The following is a 27,147-nucleotide window of genomic DNA, read 5'->3' on the forward strand; positions in this document are numbered from 1 at the left end:
CACAGGATTGTCCCCGTGCCGGCACCGGACACAGCCCTGGCTGTAAGGAGTCCTCCCTTGCTCTCCAACTCCACAAATCCAGGTAATTTCCCCGCTGTGCAATTATTTCCTCTCCTGCCAGAGCTGACTATCATCACTCCCAGAAGAAAACCCACTGTTCAGCAATGACGTAACACTGGCCCCTGTGTCTACCAACGCTTCATTTCTATTTTTCTCCCTGTGCCCTCAGCACTGGAAGCTGAGTTAATGACCTGCCTGTCACTTGGACAGGGCCAGACCTCCCCCGGTTTCCAAGCCGTTTACTGCCCTCAGCCTTGCTGGGCTCCTGCCCCGCACACCAGCGCTGGCCCGCCATGGACCAAGGGCAGCAGATGGGGACGGCGGGGGGTGCGACCCTCCGTCTGACCGGCACCACGAAAGCTAAATACCATCTAGAGCCGGGGGCACAACACAAGGCTGGCCCTGGAACCTTCCTTAATTGAACTGCTTTTGTGCCAGATGATTGCCAATGCAAAAATACTATATTTAAAGGAGATTTCTATTATTGATTACCTAGAAACTCTATAAGTGTACGCAAAACTACTTACACCGGTACCAAGAGCTGTGTCAGTGCTCGGCTTCCTCCCCTCCTGACAACCAGCCAGGTTCCCACAGGACTCTCGGCAACCCACAGACATTTGGATGGGCCCGTGCCCAGCACCGCATGAAGAAAGCTCTGCTCCCACCTCACTCGGCTCCCACCCTCACGAACCCGCCTGAGGGCAGGAGCGCCGCTGCTTTCAGACCACTGAAACCATCCCCACTCCACTGTCTGCAACAGACACCCTCACCCCCCGCCTCCCCCCCTTCTTCCCCTTTCATCTCTTTCCCTGGAGGAAAACACTCTTTGCCTGAACGGTACAAAATTTCCCCATTTTGCCCAGATTCAGTCTTCAGCAATTGCTGAATGATGCAACTGAACTGCATGCACAGATCCGCACTCTTCGGAAATGTCATCAGCAACTGTTTATGAAAAACAAACAGTGTTTCCCTAATAGCTCACTAACTGGAATTGGAAGCGCTGGGTTTCATGCTGTAAAATGTAATTAACGGATTCTCAAATAACTGAAATGCAGCAGGCAGGACTATTCTCTGTTATGTAAATTTAATGTTAGACAAACAGATCTGCAGAGCTCTCACCGTAAAAACTGCTGAAAACAGTAATATTAGAAAGAGTAAGGGTTCCTACAGGGTTTTTCTGAGCTTTGTGCCTATTAGCTACATTTTGCCTACGTGGAGCCACACTAACAACTACAGTAATGTGTTATGATTAACCCCAATCATCATCCAAACCCACTTTTAATTTTATTTTGGAGATAACGCCTGCTTCTTATTTCTGCAGTTATTAGCAGCAAGCAGGATTCCCATTCCTGTACCTGCACCGTGGACTTCCCAGGAGAGCAGCTGCAGGACCCGAAGGTACCTTAGCACCCCCGGGTGTGCTGCACCCCACCCAGCCCCCAGCCCCATGCCATGACGGGGACGGGGTGGCTCCTGAGGGTCCCCAGCCCCGCGGGTGGCCGGGGATGCTCAGGCCAGGTCCCCCCAGGCTGTGAGCTCCCCAAAGCCACGTAACGTCACCTCGCCCCGTGCCCTCCAACCGCCCCGTCCTGCTCAAAGGGGTCCAACACTCACAAGGGCAACGTCGCTAACGAACAAGACCGCTACTTATACAGCTTGGAATAAGGTTTTTACACCAGTTTCCAATACTGCTGTACAGCGCCTAGGCAGTAATCACTGTAGCCAACTCTAAGTTTAATCAGCCACAGAATCACGGAATTTTTTGGGTGGGAAGGGACACTAAAGCCCACCCGGTGCCACACCTGCCCTGGGCAGGGACACCTCCCACCAGCCCAGGTTGCTCCAAGCCCCGGCCAACCTGGCCTTGAACCCCTCCAGGGATGGGCAATAATAAGAAGATAATACAATAATACTTAATAAGAAGATAAATACAATGCGCTCCTGATATTTGATCTTGCATTTTTCCTCTCAATAACTACTCTATACCTGAGACAAGATTTTCTGGAACAAATTATATTTTTTTAGTATTTGTAATACTAGCTTGGAGTGTCTTCAGCTTAAAAAAAAAAAAAAAAAGAAGGGCAAGTACGGGAATATACCCAGGAATGTGCTCTGCAGAGACTGTAAATGCCCAGCTCAGAAACGCTTTATGTTTTTAATACTGTAGATGTAAGAAGACAAGATGTTTGTAAACTGATCTGAGTGCAGACAAGTCTTCTATTGCCACCGGCAAAATCACAGGAGGAGAAATGAGTTCACTTAAAGACAAAGGATGTTCTGCAAAGTACAAATATTGCGCAAGGCTTTTTCAGTGGAAAAAGAAGATTGGAAGGGTTTGGAAGACCGCTGGCTCTAGCTGGCGCTACCCGTGACCGTTCACCTCACCGGGGACGGACTGCAGTGCCCGGAGCTCACTCTCTTCCTGCTTCCCAGACCTACCCACCTCCCCCAGATCACTGCAGGAGCTTTGGCTTTAAGCTCCACCTCTGCATGGGGCAACCATCCGGGCTTGGCTCCCAGAGAGCCCTCTCAGAACAGAAACGGGCTTCGCACTTAAAATAACACATTTTGGCAAGGTCTCCGCATTTACAAAGTTTACAAAGCCGGAGGTTACTCTGGTGGAAGTTACAGCATTTGCTCTATGTAGAAACAAGAAAAAATCCCGAGGTGCATCAGAACAGCACTGAATAGCCTTTGCTACTCAAACGAAAGAAAATATGAATATAGCCACCGACAGGAGTCCTTGGGGGCTGCTGTACCTTCAGGAACACCCCCTAAAGCACCACCTGGAAGCCCCTGCAAGCTCCACGGCTCAGGTAGCATTTGCAGCCACAGTTCACATTTGATTTCTGCAAATCCACCTGAAAAAATGTGTTTCAACTGATCTAAGGAACCTCCCAGAATGAAGTATCTGTCCTGAACAGCTCTGTCTCCAGGAACAATCTTGTCTTTAGGGATTTCTTCTCAATGTCCCCCCCTAGTTCTCACTTGACCGTTTTGGTCCGAGCAAAGGCACCTTGTGAACCGAAAGCTCCCCGATGTGACTTTTGCTTCTGATCACGGTATGTGTAAAAAAGTTATAACTACATTTAAAATAAACACCAAGAAATGCCAGTATCTGATGACCACCGACTCCTGTCCTCTCTTCCCGCAGGACGAGGAGAAGGGGCTGGTGCCCAGGAGAACTCTGTCCCCAGCACTGCCCACCTTCAACTACCGCCTTTAAACTGGTAACGCTGGCAATCTGGAAAGGCTTTTGCTCCCTTCGCAAAACCTGTGATTCTTTGGGGAAGAGTTACCATTTCAGGCTACTCTGGGAAACGTGACGCTATCACGGTGTTCGCTGACCCAAGAGAAAACTAGGTAAGGGAAGAAGAAAAGGAGAACAAGAGGGGACGTCAGACTGGGGTTTAAGAACCAGCAGAAGAAAATAATGGGCAAAGTGGTGGGGACTGGGGTGTGAAGAGCAGGAATAGCACCCACGTACGGATCTGGGATCAGAACCCCATCCGTCCATGGCGAGGCATCGCCAATTAGCACGAGAGGCACCTACGAATCCCCAGCGGGCTGTTTGCTAAAAATATGACAAACAATCTAACTTTTCTCATAGCTGTCAGTAGGAAAACCCTTTCACAGCTCTACTGCATGACAATTAGCTGTGGGCTTTTAATACCAGAGTCACTGAATTAATTAACCTTTTCCCACTAAATCGAGAGATTCCGACAAAGGCGGATATTTGACTCAAATACCTAACTTAGGAATTTAAGGGTTGCTTTAACTCCCCAGGCGAGCAAACACGCAGCGTTTCAGCTCTACGAACTAGAGATTCGGGTACCCCCTGCTGAGAGCGCAGCACCTCCCGCCTTTTCCTCCCCTGGGGCGAACCGGCCCCGCTCAGAGCGCCAGCGAGCTCTTACCAGTAAGCTATCCCGGTCTTTTCCATGCAGACATTTACACGGTAATAAAAATTATACATAAAGAATAAATTGTATACAAAATATTTAAAAAACCCATATGCGTTATGATTTTACATCTAAAAAGCAAAGGCAGGAATTTACCAACGTTATTACGGAAGGTAAATATTTTGGGTAGAACTTCTATCAATGACATGGATTTTTAACGTAGCAAAAAGCAAAATGTGAGTGCAGCGGTTGTGCTGGGCATACACGCACACAAACATGTGATGTCTGTATTCTACGCCTGTTCTGTTGATTACAAAGAAAGAATATGAATAAAGACATATTCAATCTACGTGAGACTGCAATAACGTTACAGAATGAGGAAAGCGACGTGCAATAAAAAAAGAAAAATGAACTCACCAATTTATTTCTAGATTTTTTGGTATGGGTTAGGCTTTTGTTTATCCCCCCCCCACCCCCCCCACCCCGTATTTTGAATATTCAGGTGGCAGCAGCTGCCAAAACCATTCTTAACTTAGCCAAAATATTACACTTTTCCTCCTTGGCTGCCGAATTTGTGATTGTGTTTCCGACACCGGAGGACTGATGTGCTGCCCCACGTTGGGTAAGCGTTTGGGAACTCCAGCTGGCACCGAGAGCAGCTGATCACTCCTTAAATGTTGTTTCCTACGGGGAGGCTGCTCTACCCGGGTATACCACGTTATAGCACGGCTCGCTCGCTTCGCTGGTTCCCCTCCCATCGGGTAAAAGGGAGAATGAAACCGGGAGCACCATATTCCAACACCCAAGAGACCGAAATGCCTCCATTACGTGGTTGGAAAAGGCATCTAGATGTCTAAAAGCTGACACTTTGGCTTTGAGCCAGCACAATTCCACACCCTCGGAGCCACCTCTTTGCTCTAAAGCGCTTGCCTAAGGGATAATTACGGGGCACGTGGCACTCGGCATGGCTCGCTGACTCCTCCGCCTACACTCTGCTCGCTAACGCCCCTCGCACCAGCAGAACCCCCAAAAAGCCCAGGCAACCACCAGTTAAAAGCTGGGGGGGTGGGGGAGAGGGGGTGGGGGAGAAGATTGGGGAAAAATAAAAGCGCTTTTTTTTGTTTTAACAATTTTGAGAGTCAATTACATGTCTGAATCGGGATTAAGTACTACTGTTTCAAGATAAGGAAATAGGAGCTGGGCTTTGCGTGTCTTTGTGAACTGAGCGGGCACGGGCGAGAGGGGATAAACGGAGCACCGCGAGCGACACGGCGTGAGGCTCGGCAGCTCGTTAGCGTAATTAACTCTGCCAATCTTAACACACACCTCAGCTTTAATGAAATAGCTGCCGTCAGACTTCGCAGCTGAGGGATAATACTGTAGATGATGAGACAGTTCTCTTGACTCAAGACCAGCTTCGCCCTCCCTCTGCTAGTGCCAGGATCTGCTCCGGCTCCTGGGGACCCTGCTCTTCCTGAGAACAAAATCTAAAAAATCCAGCCCTTCCCTGACTCCAGCCTTTGAAGGACAAACAATGAGAGATTTTTGGCCATTTTGCGGCATAAGCGATTTTGAAAGGCTTTTCTTGGCCCATCCACTGCCTTACCTGGAAGGGTTTCGCAAAGCGGGGCCGTGAGTTGGCTCTCCCTTTATCTGCCTGTTGCGCACAATCGGGGCTATGCAGGACTGGAATTCTCTCCACTTCATCATGTCCCTCAGACAGGTTTGAAACCATTACATCCACTTGTGAAAGCTTTTCTTTTTTTTTTTTTTTTTTTTAAACTTTTCGTGAAGACCACAGAAGCTATTAGAGCTGAGCAAATAACCCATTGCAAGTAATTTATTCAATTTGTTCTGTTTCAGCTTCATGTAAAGTTTTTCTAGAGGTTTTTGTTACAGTCCGTGGTTTGAGCAATTAAATGAAAGGCCAGGAACGATCACAGGAATTCAGGACAGACTCTTCGATCATTTTTGACTCAGTGTGCAGAGTCATCAATTTTATTTTCTCGGGCAATAAAAGCGTGCATTTTAAGTGCAAATCGTGACAAGCAAATACTCGGGTTCAATGTTCAAAAAATGTGTATTTCAGAAATATGCTCTAATATTTGCCTTAAATTATGAAAAACAGTAACATCTGTAAACACAAGGTCAAGAGGCTATTTGCAGAAAACAAACAGAGGGGGAACTTAAAGAGCGGATGGTATTTTGAATTATTGAATGTTGAAAAGAAGACACAAATGAGTTTTCTCAGCTCTGATAACTACCTTGCAGCATTAAGGATAGGTCAGATTTTGGTCTTCTCTACCCCGAACAGTGTGCCACAACTATCTGACGTGTTCTCTGACACCGCAGCAAAATCCTAGCTATGAAGCATTATTATCTACATAAACCAGTACACAGTAGAGTCAAAAAGCACAGTGCTCTCCATTTACTCTCCTTACCTTACGGGCAAGGTCCTGTCTCCTTTCCTCCTGTCCATCTCTCTCTGGGGAACCGGATACCAGCGAAAGTTAAGTTTCCAGTTAAACCCTCCGTAAGTCATATCTGACCCAGCCATGTATTCAAACGTGTCATCGCTGATCACATCAATGATTGGGCAGACAACGGTTTTCCTGTAAGAAAAAAAAAAAAAAAGAGCTTTTTTAAAACAAAATATGTTTCATAGGATCACAGAATGGTTTGGGCTGGAAGGGACCTTGGAGATCCATCCAGTGCCACCCCCTGCCCTGGGCAGGGACACCTCCCCACTAGACCAGGTTGCTCAAAGCCCGTCCAACCTGGCCTTCATGTCAGTATGCTGAATATTGCACTTATTTCGAGGCTTCTCTGCATAAAACCCCATTTATCACCGCACCGTGAAGGTCTTCTCTACCAGAGACCATGCAAAACTCCCCGTTTCTGCTGTCCCCGGCTTCTTGGATGCACTGACTCCTTGCGGCTCTCCCAGGAGCCGAAAGCTGCCACCACCCAGCCCTGCCCGGGGGTCGTCCGGCTCCTCGGCCAAGTCCTCTCCCAAGGGCAGGGGCGATGCCGCACGCTCCCCCCGCGGCAGCAGCCGTGGCGCCTTGATCAGTTCCTGGCGTGACACACACTTTTCCTCCACGCCTTTCCCAGACTGGCAGGCTCAGGACAGGCACAGCAGAGGGTGGTTTTGCTCCTGGCTGCGGGGCTCGAGCAGTGCGGGTTTTATCACGCGTGCAGGTCTCCTGGAGCACCTGCTGGGCACTTCAGAAGCGAGATGAAACCCCAGCTCCCAGGTGCGCACTTCGGCAGGCTGGGGCTGCTCCTCCAGCGAGCACAGCAAGGACCTCGGCTCCTCCAACACTGCCGGGGGGACAGGGCACTTCTCGGGTCTCGCTCGCAGGGACTATGTGCACTCATGCACAAAAAAGGGGAAAATTGTATTGTCTACTGAAAAAAGAAAAAAAAAAAAAAAAAAAAAAAAAAGAGAGTGACCGAGAGAGAGACCAAGAGAAAAAAAAAGAGAGGGAAAGAAGGACGGGGGAAAAAGGAGGAAGGAAAGAAGGACGGGGGAAAAAGGAGGAAGGAAAGAAGGACGGGGGAAAAAGGAGGAAGGAAAGGAGGACGGGGGGAAAAGGAGGAAGGAAAGGGGGGAAAAGGAGGAAGGAAAGGGGGGAAAAGGAGGAAGGAAAGGGGGGAAAAGGAGGAAGGAAAAGGGGAAAGTTCAAATTTCACAGAATCCTAGAACGGTTTGGGTTGGAAGGGACCATCAAGAGCATTGGAGGTCACGGACAAAAGGCGCAGCTGGCAAAAAGAAGGGAGAAAGGTGGCCATCAGGGTGGGAGCCACCTAGACCTTGTGATGATAAATGGCGCAAGCTGCTGTCGTTACTATTCTTACAGGCAGCAACGGAAATCCTGAGGTAGGAATCAAAAGCCTATTTAGAAAAAAGCTTATTTAGAATTTTGACACAAATATTAGAGAAACTGTCTCTTCCTGATAAATTTTAAAAACATTAAATCTTCGTTTTGAGACCAATGACTTGTCGTCACGTCTATTTTTCAGCAGCACAGCGAAACCGAGGAGCGGCCCCCGGCAGGAGGGGGGTGCGCTGCCCGGGGAGGCCGGAGAGCCCCCCTTACCTGTCCTCCTTTATCCTGGCCAGCAGCGGCTCCAGCCAGCCCAGGGTGCACTCGCAGTGCGCGTCCAGGAAGGTGATCACCTGCCCTTTGGAGGCTGCTGCCCCCCGCAGCCGCGCGCGGATCAGCCCCGACCGCTGCTCCATCCGGATGATCTTTATGGACACTTCCAGATTTTTCACATAATTCTCTAATGAGGCCTTCAAAAACTCTGCCAAAAGTAATTGAAAACACACAAAAAAAATTAAAATAAGTTTAAAAAAAAAAACCACACACAAAAAAAAACCAAACCAAGACGAAAAACACTATTTTTAGCGAGGCTCAGCAACTTCCGAGGACTCCAGATATAACCATGAAGTCGATGCCTCACGCTCAGCCCGCCAAGAACTGCCACGCAGGAACGCTGCCCCGGCACCGGAAATGCATTTTGCCACATTTAGGGTTTTTCTGAGCCATGGAGGTTGGCACCGGCGCTCTCCGCAGTGCAGCCGTGCAGAACGCGGCCCGCACACACACGCACACCTCTGCCAGCGCATCTTGTCAAAATATCACTGGAATTGTAAATGAGTCGGGATCAGTTGCCTTGAAATAAACAAGCAACCAGCGGCGAGAGCAAAATGAGTACGCTTTTGCTCATTTGTCTGTGGTTAAATACAAATACCGCTGCTTGCCGAACCTCACCATTTGAGCCCTTTAGGAATCCAAAACTTTGCTTTTATAAAAAATTGTAGCTACTCAGGGTAAAGTCTTCCTCCACCTTCCGGCACATAGAAATATTAAGCTGACTTGTTTTCTGAAGCAGAGAAATCCAGGAGAGTAATTAGAGTTACGTTGATGCTACATGGGGCAGAAATCAAGGCCGGCGTAGCTCGCACCCTCTGCCCCTTGCACGCTGGCAGCGGTGTGTTGTATTTGCCGTTACATACATTTGGCTGCTCCAGGAAAATCTATCATTTCCATTGACTCCATCTATAGAATGTAATGTGATTTCTTTTCCAGGTAGTATCAGTTTCCCACAGAATGGGATTCCTTTTCCAGGGAATATCAGTTTCACGTGCAGACAGTTTTCTGTCTGTTTTTTTTAACCCTAAGTTAAAAAAAAAATTTAAAAAAAAAAAAAAAAAAAAGGAGAAGAAAACAGCCAAGACCAAAAGAAACGAACCACAAACACAAGAAATACAAGGAAATTGGCTCAGTCTGGACCTTCAGGAAAATCTAAGACACAGAACAGGTGGGTTCTGAGGCACAGCGAGAGAGACAGAGATGTGAAAAAGGACTGGCTTTTACAGAAATAGCAAATTTGAGTGCAAAAAAAGGCAAAAAATCCCTCATGAAATTCTGGATAGGAGCATTGCACATATGACATACAGCCTGATAACCAGCCTTTGCCTCTTCGTCCATCCCCTCTGCCCATCCATGCTCCATCCCACGGGGACGCTGGGGGAGAGGCGCGGGTCGGTTCGGCACCGAGGGAAAGGAGCTGCACCGGGATCCTCCAAATCCGGCATTAAACCAGCCCGCGGAAGGGGACCGCTGTGTCCCCACACCCACCTCTCTCGCTGGCGTCGTCCACCAGGATGATTTCGGAGAGCAGGCGGTGCGGCGAGCGGTTTATCACGCTGTAGACGGTCCGAAGCAGCGTGCTCCAGGCTTCGTTGTGAAACACGATGACTACGCTTGTGTTGGGCAGTTCATCGGGGTAGACTTTTGTCTTGCACCTGCCAAAGAATACGGGGAAAAAAAACAGAAGGAAGGGAGGGTTAATCCTCAAGAAAATCCTAAAGAGCTCTACCAACAGGACAGCCAGGAAAAGGGGCTTCAAGTCTGTTGAGGCTTGATACATTTCAAACCAGTTATGGATCTCTCCAAGCTCCCAAACCAGAAGCCCAAAGGCAGAGGGAATGTCAAATTCTGTTTTTCTTCCTAAGAAGACACGGCAGAGCATCCAGAGGAACGTGCACCGCCGCATTCACAGCTCCCTCCGACTCCATCTCTCCTCACTCCCACTCGATACATCCAGGAATCGGCACCCAGCGTCCTCAGCCTCAACACCTCCCCTCACCGCCCCCAGAAAACCCAATTAATATAGTGTATCCCTCTAAGACCTTCCCATCTTTGGTGGTCTCTCAAAAAGAAGAAGAAAAAAAAAAAATCACTATTTTGCAGGACGCTCTATATACCCATTCAATGGAAGAACGAGAGGTCAATAATTTCACCTGGTTTTGGAAAACGTAGGAAATTAAGGCAAAGTGAGCACCAGATCGCAAACATTGCTGATGACGTGGAAGCGAATCAAAGCTGTTTGCTTAGTACAAAAGACAACCCAAAATTCTGCGTATTTGTTTCAAATCTTGGACACCCTTCAAAAATACAAGCACGCCTACATCAACCTGCCAACGCAGGTCAAGTCACATCACCTACACACACTCCTACGGATTCTTAACCACTGTGTGACTTAAAATAATTTGCACCTTTTTTTGATATTTTGCTATTATGTGATTTTCTGCGACCCTGGCCCAGGAGAGCCCTTCCAGAAGGGATGAGTGAGCGCTTACTTTCCTCAGCAATGGCACACACGCACGTGAATTAAACTGTACGTGAAGTGAGAAGAAATTACGTATAGCTTTTTAGCTCATCTTCTTCGTAACACCACAAACTTTAATCTTCACTGAAAAAAAATAATCTTAAATTATTGAGTTATTCATTAGCATTTACATACCCTGTATTCTCCGACTGGGCCACAGGCTCAGCATATCATTTTTGCCTGCGTTATTTGAAAAATCAACCAGTCCTTGTTCAGGAGTAGCCTCCTCCTTACGGAAAACTTCTCTATCAAGGGCCAGGACAACGAAGAATAAGGTCCCTGAGGAAAAGTCAGCATGCCCATACAGTTTATCTCTTAAACATCATCTACCATAAAAGGAACTCTCTTTAACCTTTTCTTCTGCCTCGCTGACATTTAAAGAAAAATAGATAAAACAACGTCGTCACCACAGCTCTTAAAGTACAAGGTGAGGAGACAATACAGAGTATCACTGATTCCTATGGCACGGGTAAAAGGTTCATGGTGTACATATATATATATACACAACGACCTATGTATATGTACACACAGCTGTATGTAACATGTGGATATACACACACACAGATAAATATATATATAAAACTCATTGGTAACTAGATCTGACAGCAGAAAGTCTGATGCTAATAGTGAATGTGTGTGTATATATATATATTAAAATATATACACGCATACACCAGTCTTGACATCAAATTGATGAGGACCACTGAATTTTGCTGGTAGCCATCCCAACTTGACAACTTCTCTAATTAATGACACAACTGTTCATCCATTATGATTTAAATTCAGAGTTCAGGCAAACAAATAAAAGCCCTTTACTGACCGTCACCCACGACGACACCCTGTGTTTACCCAGCGGTGTCTAAAGGAGGGTGAGCCCAGCAGGACATTATGTCCAAAAAGGGACGTTTTGAATTTGTTTGTTTCCAAGGCGCATTAGAAGTTTTCCCCACACACGTAATTGCCCTTGGAAGGCATCTCGTGCCAACCCTGGCACCTGAAAGTCAGACACCAAAGAGTGAAAACCAGACGGGCTGTGGCGCAAAGCTCGGTGCTCTTTACGTTCAGAGTCGTCTTCCAGAGCTTAACATCATACTTCAAAGTCTATCCAAAGCTAGACTAAATTCTGCTTGTCCCATATTTCACAACAGCCATTTTAATTACATTTCAAACAGATGTAATTTCGGAAATTAAAAAAGAAGTACTACACAAGATTACATTTCAAAACAGTCAGAAATGCATACCAGTAGTGAAACGAGACAAGACGAAAAGGGTATTTCCTCGTTTGCAGTGTAACACCGATTTTGTAGTGCAAATGGGACATTAAGGAACAGAATGTTTATCATCACAGAGCATTTGCCAGGATCTTCAGTATTTTAACTACGGTTCTTATTATTCTCCAAGGTGTTTTAAGGTCCCCAGAGGAGCTAAGGGCCAGGAGAGCTGAGCACACCCACGAAGAGGTGCCTGCCCTATGTACTGCAGCAGGCCAGTCGAAATGCCCAGAAATCTGATTGGAAAAATCTACAAGCACCATCCTTACCATATATCCTTCTCCAAAACTTTGACAATGACCCTGCATCAGATACAATTCCATAAAGCGAGGAATCCTCCTCTTCTTATTACATTTGCCTCAAACCACACCAAAAGGCTCTGCTGCGCCTCCCTCCCTAGTCTCACAGCCAGTTACATGCTGGGATTATCCTCTCTGGAGGAGGATTATCAATTTCCAAATCAGTTCATTCTGAGGTCTGCTACCTATAGTTCCCCAGGTACCGCTGCCCAGAACCATCGCTCCCACGGTGAAAACATTCATCGCTTCAATTAAACAAAAAACGTCCTTAACTTGTTGATGTTACACACCCAAGACCAGAGAGCTGCCGCTTTATTTCCCCGATGAGGCACAGGGCTCCATTTACACCCCCCCGACACGCTATTTCAGCATTTCCCAGCAAACGGCAACGGCTCCTCTCCACGGGGAACCAGCCACGTCCAGCTCGGCAGCTGAAGACGATGGAGATGAAGTAAGGAGGCAGGCAGGAGGTACAGAGCGCAAGGCTGAGACTGCTCTGGAGGGGAAGGTTATGCTTTTACCAACATGCCTTTGTTCTCCTGCGGAAGCGAGACATTGATTAGTTTTCACTAAACTCACTCAAAGCAATTTTCATGAGTATTTGATTCACTTCAAAGGTTAAACAACAAAGATCGGTAATAATACAACCATACAGTGGGTGTATAATCACCATTCTTCCTCTCAAAGTAATTCCCATTGCCATTTACAAGATGGCTGATGGAAAACAATCACAATCCGTACAAACGTGACTAATTTGTACCCTGCCCCCCCACCTGCGTATGGCCACGCTCCAAACCTGAGGCTCATTACACATCTTCACAGACTGATTCACCTAAGATGCCCCCAGGCCCTCCTCTTGGCCAGTTTTTCTGCGTTCAGTGACCAAACGCAGCACACAGATGGCCGGGGAGGTGGTAGAGATGGTGCAAGACCAGCAGGAGAAGGGGACAGCTGGGAGAGACCTGGCGTACCGAAACCTCCCCTTGCCAGCCACGGGGAGCTGTCGTGTGCCCACGGCAGCGAGCTCACCCTCCTCTGCCTTCCCTCCACGGCAGCAACAAATTCACGGCTTTCTGCTGTAGGTGAGCCCTTGCACCCCCTTAGAGAATCACAGAATGGTTAGAGATGGAAGGAAACCTTGAAGACCATGGTCTAGATCTTCACGATCTAGAACTAGATGATCTTTAAGGTTCCTTCCAACCTAAACCATTCTATGATTCTATCATCCAGTGCCACCCCCTGCCCTGGGCAGGGACACCTCCCACCAGCCCAGGTTGCTCCAAGCCCCGGCCAACCTGGCCTTGAACCCCTCCAGGGATGGGGCAGCCACAGCTTCTCTGGGCACCCTGGGCCAGGGGCTCACCGCCCTCACAGCAAACAATTTCTGCCTCACATCTCATCTCAATCTCCCCTCTTTTGGTTTAAACCCGTTCCCCCTCATCCCATGGCTCCCCTCCCTGCTCCAGAGTCCCTCCCCAGCTTTCCTGGAGCCCCTTTAGGGACTGGAAGGGTATGTCCAAGGGTACCTACCCAGGGACCATCTTCTGGGCTGAGCATCCTGGTGGCGTGCATCCTGCAAGAGGGGTAACGCCTCAGGGGTTTGGGCTCTGGAGCGTCCCATGTCCCTCCTCAGGAAAGGCTCAGTCGCTGCCGATCGCCATCCTGCCCTCGCAGCACAGCTCTGATGGTGTTTCAGCCCCAAAGAGATGCCCCCCCCAACACGCCACTCACTTGAAGGAGTTTGTGAGTGCAGGAGAGACAAGAACCTGTCACGTCCCTCTACGGAAATGATGACGGTGACACATGCTGCATTTTTTCTAATTCAAAAACACACCACGTGCTGAAGAAGTGATAAATAAGTCATCTGCCACTCACACGCTATCAAAGACAAGGACTCCCTCACCGCCACACCTGCGCTGTTTACAATGCACACTGATTGTTCGGCATACACCGGCACTGGAAACACTTCCCCCAGAAACACTGGTTTTTCTCATGCAGTCATCAGATGTTACTTTATGAATACACACGAAGTAAAATACAGCTGTTTAAATGTGAGAAAAACACATTTTCTAAGATCAATAACATGGAAACAGAGTGAGACTCTACCTATTTACCATCCTTCCCGTTGGCTGTGCCCAAATTACACGAGCGTGAAGGGCTGCACCGCCATTTTATCCCTTCCAGAACTGCTGAAGCGCTCAGGGAGGCAACTCAAGGCAAAATATCAGGCGTGAAAGCGAAGTATTTGGAGGGAAAAAACGAGACTATAACTGTTATATACAATTTATAACGTAGTATTTCATATATGGTGCATTTGGGAACATATAGAACTGCATTAAATATTTGTAGTTATATGACTTGAGGGATTTTCATGCTTATTTAGCCATGACCTTTTACTGCTTTGCTTTAGCGAAAATACAGAAGATTAACGCCCATAAAGAAAAGGCTCTGTGTGACCAGACTTACTGCACACCCCGGCGCAGACAGGGCACTGGAATCCAGTCAGCGGCAGGACTGGTGGCACCTTTGCCAAGGAGCAGCCACTAATGCGCCTGCAAAGGCTGAAGGATGTGCCTTCGGGCTTCACTCCCACAGGCGGCGGGCAAAATCCCCAAAATCTTAGCTAAATCTTAGCAAAATCTTTGCTGAAGTGGTTTGGAAACCCCCAGTGCCTCACGGGAAGGCAAATGCAGCCCTGGCGTAACTCCAGCCCCCAGACCTGCCAGAGCACCCCACAGACCTCCCCAAAGCCAGGCCTTTGGCCAGCACGTTTACAGAAAACTACATTCAGGGAATGCTTCAATGCCGTAAACTGTCCCTTCGGAACTGTTAATTGTGCCCCGCGCAGATCACCACTGCTCATTTTGGCATTTCGTTTTGCTTTCTAAAAATCACGCCTTGGAGTATAAGTTAACTACCCCCAGCAAGCAATAATCTATTTCTAGAGTAAGGGATAACTCTCGTACTACAAGAATCCTATTGCCCGAAATAAGCTCCTCCTATCTAGTTTAAATAAAAGTAGTAAATTACTTGGGGAAATTGAAAGCACAAAAATGACATACACAGTATAGTATTATGAAGAGAAGAAAAGACAGTTTGAGTGTTTGAATTCCTTGCCAGAATGGCATTAATTTAAGCTGGACCCATCATGCCTCCCCTTTGCCCAAGCCACGTGCAGGGCTCGGCTCCACGTCTCCATGTCCAGCAGCTCCATGGAGAACGACCACCCTCAGCCCAGAGACATAATGCCTCGTCCTGCTGCAGCATTTCAACGCACGCAGCTTTAAACGCCAATAAACTCACTTAAATTGCACCAGTTCATATTTAGACTGAAATTTATGCAAATGAAAGGTGAAGAGAAAATAATTGACCAGGAATTTATTTCACTTAGAGGAAAGCAGAACTGTGCCGGAACTACATCTACATTGTCCTACTGCATTTCACCCTATCAAAATACTCCAGAGCTAACCAATTTTTATAGCCGGCAGATGACGGATGTGAAAACACCTTATGAAAATCGTTCTTTGGTGTTTCATTACAGAGTATAAATAGCTTGGCAGTTTGTAGGAGCAAAGACCCTTCACGCACGCCTTCAGCTATCGCTGTTCATAAAGCTTTGGGTATGGCCTTGAATAACAACTCCTCCTTGGGCATTTTCAACCCCAAACTGCATTTTCATATTTTAGAGGTTACTTCAGCAGACTTTTACTAAATACTGAAAGTTCTTTTTATGTTTGATGAAGAACAGAACAACACAGCACCATATTATTAAAAGCAAACAACATAACGTAGAGGGGACCTTTTCTTTTTCAGAGGACTATATTAGAGGCCCCTTTGTACTTTCTCCACTTTTTCCAATAAAAATCAAAGATCTGTAATGGAAATTACAGATCAGATAAGGCTTTCTTGGATGTTTTTTTTATCATTAATGTTGTTCCATTTCCAGTGCCACTTTTTATTAGATCATTGCTGAATCTCCCTTGGAATTTGCCAAGATAACCTCAAACTTCCTCTACTTGGTTTAATCATTAAGGACATTTTAGTAAAAACAAGAAAGGGTTATTAAGCATTGGAACAGGCTGCCCAGGGAAGTGGTTGCGTCGTCATCCCTGGAGGTATTGAAAGCCGGGCAGACGCGGTGCTTACAGATACGGTTTAGTGATGGGTTTTGTCAGTTCGGTTGATGGTTGGACTCGATGATCTGCAAGGTCCCTTCCAACCCAGGCGATTCGCTGATTCTCAAGAAACTACGATTAGTTTGCTTCTTGCTGCTGAATATAATTTTGCAGGCTCTTCTCCCTTCTCAGCTGAATGGAGACGAGTTCCCACGTTTCCCTCTCAGGCGCGTACAAAAGCTGAACTTTGTTGCTCTCTACAACTGGTTGGGCCAAGAGCTGCGATCGCAGTAACCACCCGCTTCTGAGCCTTGACTCGCCAGGCAAAGGGGACGGCTCTACACGAAGGAAGCAATTTCATGCTTGAACAGCTTTGCACTATTAAATCAGAAAATTGAGTTACAGCCACTTCCCGGGGTGGACGCTGCTGCCAGTGAGGGTCGGGCTCAGCCAGGTACCCGGGGGAACCGTCCTGGGATGAGCTGCTGAAGGAAAAGCAGAGCTGATACAAAATCCAGCTACCTGGAATATGCATCCTTTCTGTTTAAATACTACATATTTTCTCAAAGTGCATACCACGTGAGGACCTAATGGTTTAACCTATCAGTTACATTATTTAGGGTATTTATGGGAAAACTAGGAATGTGCTTATCCTTGCAACGCAGATAACCTTGACATAGTTCAAAAATGTGAAACAGCCAAGTGTTTTTAAAAAACAAGTAACCCATGCAAATCAAAATCTTCACCATCCTCATTTTCAAAGGGCTGGGGGAAAAGCCGCATCCCAGCCATCCTTGCAGACTCCCTGGGAGAAGATACGACGGGAAGGAGGTGAGGTGCCATCAGGGCTGGCTTCCAAGGCAGCCTGCAGAGTCATTACTAGAAAAAAAATACACAAACAAAACCTGCCGAATAACACCGAGGTTATCCTTTCTGCTATAGGAACTGTTTAAGCATTTACCAGTACTCAAAGTCACTTGAAGCCGTAAAGAAAGAAAATAAAAATATCTTCTCTAGATCAATTTTTCTATAAATAAAATCATTCTTTATACTTCGCAGAGTGATATTTTGGGGGCCTCTCTAGTAAGGAGAGGAACTGCTGTGCTGCCAGGAACTGAAATTTGTTTTCAATTATTTTAACACTAATTTAGGAGCTGACTTTTTCCGTTTTACAATCATACCTCCTCATATTAACTGCCTTGCTCCAAAACTGACTGCAGTCCACATGAAACAGCACGTCAAGAAGAAGCAGGTTTATCTTCCTGGAAATCAAACTCTTTGCAAGTTCTCTGAACAAAGGACATCTTCAAAGACCCGCGTGTATCCATGTCTACAAATAAATGCCAGTACTAAGCATAAAGAACTAACTAGGTCAACAGCCAAAACCACTTACACAACCTCCAGACCGCAATCCCCTCTCCCTGGCAGCGTTCCTGCTCCTTTGGTACACCTCCAGATGTAGAGAGGCTTAATCCATTTTCAGATTAGCAGGAGTAAGCCACTTCCCTTTAAGTGAGTTGTACAAATATAAACCTCTGCTGAGCGATCACGTCTACCCCCCTCCCAGGCGGGCGCTCTGCTGAAGGTGTCTGAATCGCAAATCATCCCTCTGCATCCGTGGCTGTCCTGTCGCACACAGCCGGCTTCACTTGGCACGCACGCGTAGGTGGATAATATCCTTACCTCTGCACTGCTCACTCCTAGTGAAGACCACCCATAGCTAACCGCCAAGCTGATAAATTCATTTGAAGGAGAGCATTTTTCGCTGAAGAGTAACAGTGTAAAGCAGAGCAAACTGCTGGTCTGTCTTGAACGTGGCTCCTGGGAGCGATCCAACGTCCACCTGCAAAGACACGCTCCAACAGCTCTCCAGCGCTGGGCAGAGACCACGGCTCTCCTTGCATTGATTGCCCTCTATCAAAGCTGTGACAGCAGCAAATTTCTAATTCTAGGAGCAACCCTGCGTGTAAGAATCTCCTGGCAGTTGCTACTGCTTTGGCACTATGGGGAAACTGAGAGTTCAACAATTAGGAAGAAGTTAATCAGACAGCAAGCTAGTCGAGAAAGGCCTTTAAGCACGTCTTGAGTTACAGCGGCACCTCGTTAGGCTTCCAACAACGGTCACAGTGCAAGTAATGAATAAAGAACCTGGTAAATTACTTTATTGTGGTTTATTATAGTTGCCTTTAGAAACACCAGCTACCAAATGGTTAGAAAAGATATTCTAAGTGGAATTTCTCCAAATATACCAAGACGGTCCTCAGCGAGGACACATTTTGCCAATTCCAACTTCGGTCTATCTGGAAATGTGACCAATAAAAGATCTCCTCTCCTCTCCTGAGCTTCGCTAAGCTCATTTGAATGCTGGAGACGGGCCCTGCCTCTGCTCCAGCTCCCTGGGAGCAGGGACGGGCACTGCAGAGCTACAACGGCACCGAAAGCACTAACGGAACCACAGCCCAACTTTCATGGGAGAAACAGCAGCAATGGGGAAATAGCGACAATTTTTAATTGTTCCTTTTGTTACATGAAAGTACAGAAGAAAGACTCACAAAACCAGTTGAGAAGCCATCTGTTGACTCATGAAAGTATTTCTCTCATTGCTGGGGAATTACTTTTCTTTTTTAAATCTTAACAGTCTTTAGCTAATTTATACATTGGGAATCGGCTTTGATCTTACACAGACTACCTGTATATACCTTCTCTCCCTACTGGCAGTCACCCTGGGAGATTTCTTCCCCCCAGACAAGGTGAAATAATTTCTTAACTATCATTTCAAAGTAATTTCTAGCCAAAACTAATTACTGATTTCTCCCTGAGCTTACTTGTTCACAAGTGGTTTATAGGTTCTCTATGCATAACTGCATATACACAGTAAAATCTTAAAAAATAAATTAGCTTTTAATTATACGAAGCTGTAAGCAGATAAACCTGGCAGCAAAGGAACTCTTATGTACTTTATCCACCACGACTTAGAGCTGGAAAAAGCCCTAATACAACACTTCCTGGTGCAAGACAAATGGATTAGATGTGAACATCACAAAATAAAACAACTTACCCTCCCTTATCAGGGCTAAACTGCACGAAGAATGAATAGCGGTCCCACCAAAAATATCTAATCAAAGCTTCCTGCCCTGTTACACGGAGTTCAAGGCACTAAAGGATTTTCACAGGTGTTCCACAAAGGAAATTTTCACAGGCAGCGATTGCCACTTCTACACAACTTCTCCCAGAGGCTATTCCCCACCCTGGGAGCACCTGCCGAGGTTTTCGCTTTGAAGAAGCCAAGACAAGACTACGGCACGAGGTTAAGCCGCGATTACTGTTTAGAAAAACCTGAGTTTGTTTCTCATCAGAAATGCACGCTCACAAGCACATACACACACAGACCCAACAGCTAACTTCAACCTGTATTTCAATAAGAAAATCCAATTATAATGGTTTAGCAATTTTGTAGAATAGCACTTGCAACCCTACTCATCCAGAAAAGATTAAAGATGGATTTCTTAGAATCACAGAATCGCTGAGGTTGGAAGGGACCTTTAAGATCATCAAGTCCAACCTTTAACCTACCCTGACAAAAACCACTTCTAAACCATGTCCCTAAGTACCACATCTACCCTTTTTTTAAACACCTCCAGGGATGGTGAATCCACCACCTCCCTGGGCAGCTTATTCTTCCCTGGCCGGAGAAAATACTTCAGAATAAAAGTAAACATTTCTATGTTGAATTAAATTGGGTTTAGGGTTTAATCAATAGCTACTCCAAATTAGACCTGACACTGATTAAAATCTTCAAGTTGGCCAATAGGACTCAGGCAATCGAGGGACATTCTTTGGCAGACAACACTACACGTAACGGGAAGCATGAGCTGCAATTCCAGTACCAGCACAGGAGCCGCGATGGGACGGGGCGCAGCCACACTCTTTGGTTACAGCACACGGGAGGTGGATTTTGCCGTCTCCTGAGAAGAGGACTCCTCCCTGCAGGAGTCAGAGCAAACTCTCGTTGGCCTCGTGGAGGTTGGGACGTCGCATCAGGTGTACTCACAAACAGCCCTCTTCAGGAGGAGGACGAGGTGAGAGATACCTCACAAAACTGTAAAGGGAATTTCTCATGAGCCAGCAACAACCCAGCCTTCCCCATCTTCCTGCAACCCATAAAAGGAAACTTTTTTTTTTTATTATTTTTTAGAAATCTAACATCTTTCTTTATGGAAAAAGTCTCCCCTGTCTTACAAGCACAAGTACTGTGGTTGCAGTGTAAACCCAGAATTAGCTCACAGTCATCAAACACTTAATCAGAAACACAGAGTCATAAAAGCTTTCAGGAGCTCTTTCGTGTGCTAACGTGAAAAAAATTAGGATTCCCTCAGATATTTCTTTTTCCCTCTAAAATATGTGTTTCTTATTTAGACTCTCATGACGTTCACCCCCCCCACCCCCCCTCCGTTCACCACAGCACTGCCTTCATCGTTTGGAGGCACAACAGCAGCAGCGATCCCAAACTGGGAGAGCCCCGGTGCTCTCTGCCAACGCGGGACACGAGTACCGAGCTGTGAAGGAGAGAGAAAAGGACCAACGAGCATCTTTGATCCCTACTCCAAGTTGTAGACTGTAGATCGACTCCCAGAAGGACACACAGAGCGCTACGTAGACAGCAGCAGCCTTGGCAAAGGACGAGAAGCCTGCACGCCCACAGGGAGAGGACAGGGTGAAATTGCCCACAGGCAGAAGTGCAGCAGGGATTGAAGAGGGAAAAGGAACGAGGAAGTCCAGAATAAGAACAGAATGGGAATGGATTAACTGTGTGTATATTTATATTATTTATATAAAAAATATATATATTATATGCGTACACCCCACAAGAATGAAAAAGCTCCCGTGTCAGTGTGTACTCCTTCCCTTTCACGGCCCTCTTCCCAATGACTTCACCAATAAAGGTACTGTAGCGTAACCGAAGAACGAATTTCTAGAACGAGAAATGGCCACAAGATTCTGCTTTTTCTTGGGCCGTTTGTTTCTTATCAGAAAACTTACGTCTCTTTGTAGACATACACTTGCGGCATGGACATAATATTACAATGCAAAAATCTAAATAACTCCCGTAGGGATATAAAGGCAGAGGGAAATCCCACCAGGAGATGAGACTCTGCCTTCAGGGTTAAACCACAGTTGGAAATCACACAACCTTCTAAACACAGGAGTAACGGCTAAGCTGAGGCTTTATTTTCATTGAAAACAGGGTGTGGGAAGCCAGCCACATTGCCTTCCGCTTTAAGCCTACAGCTGCCACCAGCGGGAGCAGGAAGAGGACATCACTGAGAAAAAGGCGTTCAGCCGCTTTTCCAACATCCCCATCTCCAACCAGCCCAGGAGGGAAAGTCACTGCACCTGCCAGGGACATGCCAGGCCCGGCAGAGCGGAGGAGCCCTGCTCAGGACCGCGCCAGCGGCTGTGACCCCCGAGGGCACAGCAATCCTTAACGGCTTGAGCGGGCAGCCAGATCGGAGACTTAATGGCACGGCATACGCTCCGAGAAACGCGACCACCCCACTTACACGCAGCGAAACGTCGACGTGTGATAGACAACCACAAAAAGGTCGAGTCACGCCAGGAGTTGATTAGTCCTGTATAAATGTCCCTCTGTCCCAGTAATCCCCCAGTCTCATTACAGCAATGGAGAAGGGCTCGGCCGTTTCCCAGCGCCGGATCTGCAAGTAACCGGGTGGAACGGGAGCTCCAGCGGGGTGATGCCATCCCCGAGCGCTGCCGGCGGCAGAGGCAGCCCGTCTTCCTCCCCCTCCCTCCCACAATTAGTCAACCCTACCCCAGCGATCTTCCAGCAAAGTTTCATCCCTCTGGCCTCAAGTTTTCCCTGCATTTAGTGCAGCTGCTTCACAGCCAATACACTGATTTAATACATTTACACCTTGATAACATTGATCTTTTCATCAGCTCACAACTACTCGTAACACGGCAGCATCCACAGCGACATGGGTTATTACAAATTTCCCACTAGACAGCATGCCCAGCAAGAACATTGTTTTATTTTCTGCTATCTTATTCATCTAACTTTGCCACAGAAAACGTCCCGGCCTCTGAAAGAAAAGCTTGCATTTATAACGTGAAAGGCAGAGAGTTAGACAGCCAGTGCAAATCGGATGCCTCTGTCCCTCCTGTCAATAAAAATATGTCTTCCTGTCATACATTAAATATATTAACCATAAAATCATATTCTTCCTTAAGAGCAAAGCATTATAAATTGGCTTTCAGAAAAATTTAATACTCCCTGAAGAATACGTACAGAAAGCATCTGTCTGAAGAGGAAAATGAGAAGAGAAAATTATTTTTTTCTAAATCCTGTAATGCTTTCTGTCCTTTCAGCAAATAATAGCAAACTTCTTTCCATCAAGGAAATGCAGCTGGACAGATTTCTCTCAGTATTAAATAGCTCGTCTCCCTCAGACTGAGCAGAGCTATTCCTTAAGTTGAACATTTTACCTGTATTTCCAATATATACTTTCTTTTCATGGCTTGCTCCCAGGGCAAGGAGAGAGCGCTCCAGAACAGAGCAAGAAGCTTCGCAAGTGTCCCCCTCGTTCTGCTGCGTGGGGCACTCGGGGCTTCATCTCCGGGGGCTGCAAATGCACGGAACACCGAACTGACCATTGCCCGGGCAGCTTAACATGCCCGGGGGGCTGGAGCCCCTCTGCTGTGGGGACAGGCTGAGAGAGCTGGGGGGGTTCAGCCTGGAGAAGAGAAGGCTCCGGGGAGACCTTCCAGCCCCTTCCAGGCCCTCAAGGGGCTCCAGGAAAGCTGGGGAGGGACTCTGGAGCAGGGAGGGGAGCCATGGGACGAGGGGGAAGGGTTTTACACTGACAGAGGGGAGACTGAGATGAGATGTGAGGCAGAAATTGTTTGCTGTGAGGGCGGTGAGCCCCTGGCCCAGGTTGCCCAGAGAAGCTGTGGCTGCCCCATCCCTGGAGGGGTTCAAGGCCAGGTTGGACGGGGCTTGGAGCAACCTGGGCTGGTGGGAGGTGTCCCTGCCCAGGGCAGGGGGTGGCCCTGGGGGGGCTTTAAGGTCCCTTCCAACACAAACCATTCTGTGATTCCACGCTGATTCTATGAGCATCAGCAGGGCCACCACCGAGGGCATCACGGGGTGAGAGAGCCACTAAGTACCATCACGGGAAACCCCGGCCCGGCAGCGCATTCCATCCTCCTCACTTCCCAGAAAGCCTGCCCACTGGAATCATTTCACCACTGAAGCCAGCTCCACCATCTCATCTGAGTACCCTCGGCACTCTTGCAAAGGGCAAACAGTAACGAAGGAACAAGCAATAAGGAATAAAGCTTTTCTGAGGCTCCCATTTCGTGAGCCACGTCTTCGCTGGCAGCGATCCCAGGTGCTGTTTGATGGAAACTTGGCATCACCCAGTTACAAATGAGCACGGAGTGAGGAGCATCACCTACTCCGTTTGTGAACAAGGCCACTGTTAAAGTAACGCTTCTACTTCTATTATTTGCAGGCATGTACAAATAAAGTCCAGGAAACAAAGTATTTCTTTTATTTTAAATTTCATGGGAACACAAGGAATTTAATTTCAAACAAAGCATAATATGCAAGATTTTGGGTAAGTGATGATTCAGTTTAAAAAAGAATAGCAATGGGAGATTTTAGAAGACCTGACCACTTGTACATATTTACCTCTGCTTATATTTCTCTATTTTTTTTTGTTATAAGCTGCAGTACCTATAAATCAGGCCGTTTATGTAGCTGAAGGAGAACAGGGGGGAAAAAAAATGAACTGGAAAAAGATAAAATTCAATCGACAGTAGGTTTCTATAAAAATTAAGTGGGGAAACAAATTTCTCATCTCTAAAAATTTACTTCCAAAACTATGTAAATTTGGATAATCCAGCACACACGCAGTTTCAATTAGAGTCTTACGAGAATGTGCCTTTACGCAAAAGTTTCAAGTTAAACAAAATGGATTTGATAGCCTGGGCTAACATTAACACTGCTACCGGGGGACAGGAGGAAATTCTCCCGTGGCTGAAAAACTGAAATGGAGATAAACAGGCACATTTGGACTTTCACAACAAGCACAAACCCACTCTTGTGACTGGAAACAATAATCTTTAAATTCTTCTAAAAATAATTCAATGGGCTCAGTGAAACATTCCCCCAAGCTCTTCCTGTCCCAACGTCACCACACAGGCTTCAGGCTTCACTCAAAAATAACGCTTATAATTTATTAGACTTAAAAATAAAGCAAAACCTCTAAAAACCCCAATCGCAAAACTCCCTTCAGTTTTGATATTGTCGCAAATTATTTTGAAAGATGTTTTATAGAATTCTGGTTATTTCAGAAACGTCTACGGATAAAAGTAAAAGAAAACTACATCCTGCAGGTCGCTTTTGGTATTGGTAGCGTCTTCTGTTTATAAGCATTAAAATGTCAATTTTAAAATGCTGAGAGCATAATTATGAACATTTATAAAGTTGACAGTGATATTGTTATCACTTTAAAAGATTAAAAATAAAGCTTTCTGTGAAAAAATAGAATTAATTACTCCAAGTGATAAGACGCTCCAGAGGGCGTTTTTTTACCTCTGCAACATAAAGTGATTGCTGGAAGTTGGCGATTTTCAGCTTCTCACACAATAAACTGCAGAGGATAATCCCACCTGCGATGCAGTGGCTCTGCTCCTGAGAAAGTCTGCATCAGAAGCCACATCTAGAACCAGCAAACCCTGGTGTTCCCAAACAGCTTCCTTAGCAAACCACCGCTAATAAGGACCTCTAATTAACCTTGAGGCAACGCTCTACGCTGCGGCTGCGCAGAGGGCACCGGGACCGCAGGGACTCACCCGTCCAACCTCACATCGGGCAGACTGCGGTTCAGGGCAATCAAGTCACTGGCCATGAGGTTGAACTGGTTGATCTTGAACAGCTCTTTCATCTTCTCCTGGTCGTCCTTCGGAATGAGCACGGCCTTCCCCATCTCTCCAGGCCCTTCTTGGTTTCGAGAAATAACGGCTGTAACGCAAGAGAGCAAAAGCCAACTTTTAGTGCGTGGGCAGCAGTTTTGTTCCTCACCGACAGGGCTCCGCGACCGTTGGCATTCAGCAAGGAATGGTAAAAAAAAAAAAAAAAAGCAATAACACATCACAATTTGCTCTATGCTCCACTGTGAGGTTTTATCTCTATCTGTATGGGAATTTATATCTAGAGCCTTTCTAAGGTGATTGAAAAACCCAGATTTGTCGACGTGCAGCTTTTGGTTGTAATCACAATGACAGCAAATGACTGTTCTCAAGAGATTTCCACCAGGATTACAAAGCATTGCACCGGATTCTCCGTGAGATTCTGCAGATGGAGAAGGGTTGGAAAACAATTTTATAGCTATTGGAAGTATTTGAAGAATATGTATATTGAACCAATTCTAACCAACTTCTTTTATTTTTTATTTAGTTTTAACTATCAGGCGTGTGATGGCATAATCCCATGTAAATAAATCAATCAATCCTTGGTGTTAAAAAAAAAAAATCCACCCTAAAAATATAGTATCCCAACCCTGACAGAGTATCTTTTACGTGTTATTAGAGACCAGTTTTGAGAAATTTTTGTACAATTTTGAATTTTAAGGAAAGTGATAGTATCATCTCCTACAAGCACATGGAGGTAAACAAGATTTTTTAGGAAACAGTGTATGAAAAAAAAGGAAACATGCCATGTATACAACTAATTATAATAATTATTCTACAGCAAAAGCCCACCAAAAGGCGACAGCAGCAGCACCGGTTCCCTCCGCCAAGCTCAGGGTGCAGCTCAGCAGAAGCCGGTTCCCCTCCCAGCGACTCCTGACCCAGAGCTCGCACCAGCCAACACAAGGAGCACCTGCATTTTTAACTACTTTTGCATTCACGCTTCCAATCAGCTGGTCGATTAATACCCATCAGTTTGTCTTTCGCAAAGGGTGGAACCAGGTGATCTTTAAGGTCCCTTCCAACCCAACCCATTCTATGATTCTACGATCTCGCCGTCAAAACCATTTAGAAATCCCACTGGAAGGAAAGGAAGAACCCCCCCGTGCTGTGCTCGTAGCTGCCTCCGAGGGCAATGCTGCTCCTCTCCGCAGCTACGCCTCGCCCGCAGGATTGCTTGGAAGCCTGCACTGCACACGTACACACAGTTATATGTTATATACGCTATTAAATTCCTCTCGGAGCATTTCATAAGGTATATTTATGTAATGCGTAATACGAACATAAAATATTTGGGATTAATGGCTGGTAATTAAACTCTGCTATATCATCACCTTCTGGAGAAACGATGAGGCTCCTCAGAGGCTGCGATGTGAAGAGCTAGTCCCTTGAGCTGCAAATTGTGTTTATGGAAATAAATTCTGCCTCCTTTTTGCTGGAAGAGGCAGAGGGCACAAATTTATCGAAATAGCAGCAGGGAGCAGGCAAAAAGAGTCAGTGTGACTGCTGAAACCATGTTAAAACAGGGAAGGAGCACAGAAAGGAGCTTGGGCAATGTCCTTCTCCCCGCGAAACAACATAAATGGAAGGGAAGGAATTCCTCAAAAAAGGGGATATGAATGTCTCTGAGGAGGAAAAGGAGTGATGAGAAGGTGATGGAAGTTCGTCCTTGTGGCATCCTTCAGTCTGAAGGGGAATTCTTTGTTTTTCAGCCTCCAAAGCTGTCTCTAGGGGTCCGCACTAGCTCCAAGTGCTCTGCAGACCCAATCCAGGAGGCCAGGACCACCCCTCCCTACTGCAGCAGCAGCAGACACAGCACCTG

General features: G+C 46.5%; 1 protein-coding gene across 2 annotated transcripts in view; it reads right to left on the minus strand.

Annotated features, from left to right (window-relative positions):
- GALNT13 (polypeptide N-acetylgalactosaminyltransferase 13) overlaps nucleotides 1-27,147 on the minus strand; it is a 141,641-nt gene that overhangs the window by 68,157 nt on the left and 46,337 nt on the right. For both annotated transcript variants that reach the window (XM_063341674.1, XM_063341675.1), the window contains exons 4-7: nucleotides 25,209-25,377; nucleotides 9,614-9,780; nucleotides 8,066-8,273; nucleotides 6,404-6,574 (exon numbers count right to left, since the gene is read on the minus strand). In XM_063341674.1, the coding sequence (XP_063197744.1) occupies nucleotides 6,404-6,574; nucleotides 8,066-8,273; nucleotides 9,614-9,780; nucleotides 25,209-25,377 (715 nt within the window). The remainder of the gene's footprint in view (nucleotides 1-6,403; nucleotides 6,575-8,065; nucleotides 8,274-9,613; nucleotides 9,781-25,208; nucleotides 25,378-27,147) is intronic.

The sequence above is a fragment of the Chroicocephalus ridibundus genome, chromosome 7 (assembly GCF_963924245.1).
Source record: "Chroicocephalus ridibundus chromosome 7, bChrRid1.1, whole genome shotgun sequence".
Taxonomy (NCBI): Eukaryota; Metazoa; Chordata; class Aves; order Charadriiformes; family Laridae; genus Chroicocephalus; species Chroicocephalus ridibundus.